Genomic DNA, 2,368 nt, shown 5'->3' on the forward strand with positions numbered 1-2,368 from the left:
GGCGACGGGCTCAAAGACACGGACAATTGGTCAAAATTTGGATACATTCTTTTCACGAACGTCGCCGACATGTTTAACTTCACGTAATTGACTGTGACACATTTATATATCTCCGCATATACCTATGTCCTGACTGCTCAACGAACGTGTTTGCATGTAGCATGGACCTCATCGAGCTCAACCACTGGGAGAAGAACGACAGTAACGGTCCTCTGATGAGCCTCTTGAAGAGGGACGGTGCCGATTTAGCATACTATCCGAACATCCTGACGATCGAGAGATACGGATATGCGCGTGTCATTCTTCAACAATGGCCCACGCGGTAAGCAATACCCGATAAAGAAAATGTGTACATGTATAAATAACATATAACAAACGCAGATAAGATATTCGGCGCTCTTGTTTGATACGCGAGTAATTTTTCATTCAGTACCTGTTTCATGTTTCGTACCATACCGGCGACGAAGATAAAACCGTGGATAATGCTAAAGCCGTTCGCAGCGAACACGTGGTACATGATTATCGTAATAGTGGTGGTCACAATTCTTATTCTGTCCTGTATACTGAAGCTGGAACGTGCCGAAGATTGCAGTTGTAGCATCTCGGCGTTAATCGCCGTTGCCGCATTATGCCAGCAAGGTACTTACGATCATGACAATACGACAGCGAAAATATAATGCGTTCTTCTGTTATAATATCGATCAGGTTTCCCTTCTCTCTCTAATCAATCGGCGAGTCGAATCGCCCTCATTCAGATCACGGTCTTCGGCCTGTTGGTATATAATTACTACGGGGCGGCGATCGTGTCGGCTAGATTGAACGAGCCCATTCAAAAGATGAATGACTCGCTGTTTTCGCTGGTGCATAGTAAGATGCAGATCGCGGCCGAGAAAATTGTCTTTTTCAATTTTCTGCTACGGGTAAAAGCGCGTTCCAAAATAGTAATTCAATATTTTTGAGCTCAATCGCTCTGATAAGCTTCTATTTTTGCCAGAACCAAAGACCGGATGTGCAATATTTTAAGCCCTATTGGGACGATCTACCGGAATCGAAGAGATTTATTCCCGTCGCGGATGGCGTGGAGAGAATAAAGAAGGGGGACTTCGCTTATCACGGGGATCCGGACTCTATCTATCCAGCTATCGAACGTGAGTTCGACAAGCAGATGATATGTCAGCTAACGGAAGTTCATCTATTGCAACCCACCGAGTTGGGCCTGTGGTCCAATCTTAAAAGTCACTTTCACGAAATCTCTAAAATTGCGTGAGTACATCATTATTACATGTTGAATGCTGCAACTTTCAGTTTTTAAAATACTAAATTAGGTCAATATCAATTAATACAGATTACTGAAAATATCCACATCGGGACTTCGGCGACGAGAGATACGTCGCCGGTCGGCCAGGAGGCCTTATTGTCCAAGCGACGAGGTCTTTGTCTCTAGTGTGACAATCTACGAAGCGGCTCCGATTTTGTATCTTCTGCTCTTTGGCATGATAATTTCGCTCATCGTATTTGGTATCGAACACTTTGTTTTCTACACGATACATTCAAAACGAGCGTCGGGTGTTACACGAGGTATTATAACAAGCATTAAACCAAGCATTAAACCAGACATTAAGCGAACCATTAAACCATGGATTAAACAAGGTATTAAAACAGACGTAGAAAAAGGTATTAAAATTAAGAATTAAGGAAAATAAGGTATCGCTAAAAGATAAAGCACCACCTAGTTTTGCTTCTAGAAGCAAGTGGTTTCTTTCAACAGGTGCTAATGAGGAAACGATATCAGTAAAGAATATCAATATAGGTAAAATTTCTGATAACGGGATTCTCAATTATATTATGTAAATTATTTACCAGATAATAATTACATATAGGTATACGTAGTGCGAATGAACGCATTTAAATAAAGTCAAATGTCTTTTCACGATTCCTCCTTTTAAGTCCCGATACACAATGCGCGATCGGGGTAAAATAAACATACAAAATAAAACGCATGTGTATTTCTTATTGTTAATCGAATACTCTTATTAGTTAAATAACTACATGAATAATAGATGAAAAAACTCACCATTCTGTTACGAAAGAAATGTAGTTACTTTTTCTTCTTGGATTTCTTGTCGATGGCAACTGGCGCCGTTCCAGTGAGATCTGCTAAACGCAGTTTCAGTTTCAACAATATCACCACTTAATTGTGGCTTCCACACACTTCCGTCTTCCTTAGCCTTTAACTCCCGCACAAGGTTGCCCTAAAATCGTGACTTAATGTAGCGAATTGAACACTAAATATTATTAAGGAAAATAGCACCGTTTTGTGATATTCAATACCTGCATCGCGATATTGCAGATTCTAATTTCGCCACGG

At 40.8% G+C, this 2,368-nt stretch overlaps 1 protein-coding gene across 1 annotated transcript; it reads left to right on the top strand.

The window, feature by feature from the left end:
• Positions 1-6: 6 nt before the first annotated feature.
• On the top strand, positions 7-1,920 carry LOC112458015. The gene is made up of 6 exons (XM_025021390.1): positions 7-83; positions 161-322; positions 431-639; positions 706-920; positions 995-1,263; positions 1,346-1,920. The coding sequence occupies exons 1-6, from the start codon at positions 70-72 to the stop codon at positions 1,692-1,694; spliced, it is 1,218 nt and encodes a 405-aa protein (XP_024877158.1). The 5' UTR covers positions 7-69; the 3' UTR covers positions 1,695-1,920.
• Positions 1,921-2,368: the final 448 nt, after the last annotated feature.

Source organism: Temnothorax curvispinosus, unplaced genomic scaffold, assembly GCF_003070985.1.
Source record: "Temnothorax curvispinosus isolate PA1 unplaced genomic scaffold, ASM307098v1 QBEX01008604.1, whole genome shotgun sequence".
Taxonomy (NCBI): Eukaryota; Metazoa; Arthropoda; class Insecta; order Hymenoptera; family Formicidae; genus Temnothorax; species Temnothorax curvispinosus.

Excerpts from the sequence above, each read along its gene's own strand:
- LOC112458015 (XM_025021390.1), top strand. Across the intron at positions 323-430 it reads CTTCAACAATGGCCCACGCG|TACCTGTTTCATGTTTCGTA; the intron begins GTAAGCAATACC and ends TTTTTCATTCAG. Across the intron at positions 1,264-1,345 it reads CACGAAATCTCTAAAATTGC|ATTACTGAAAATATCCACAT; the intron begins GTGAGTACATCA and ends CAATTAATACAG.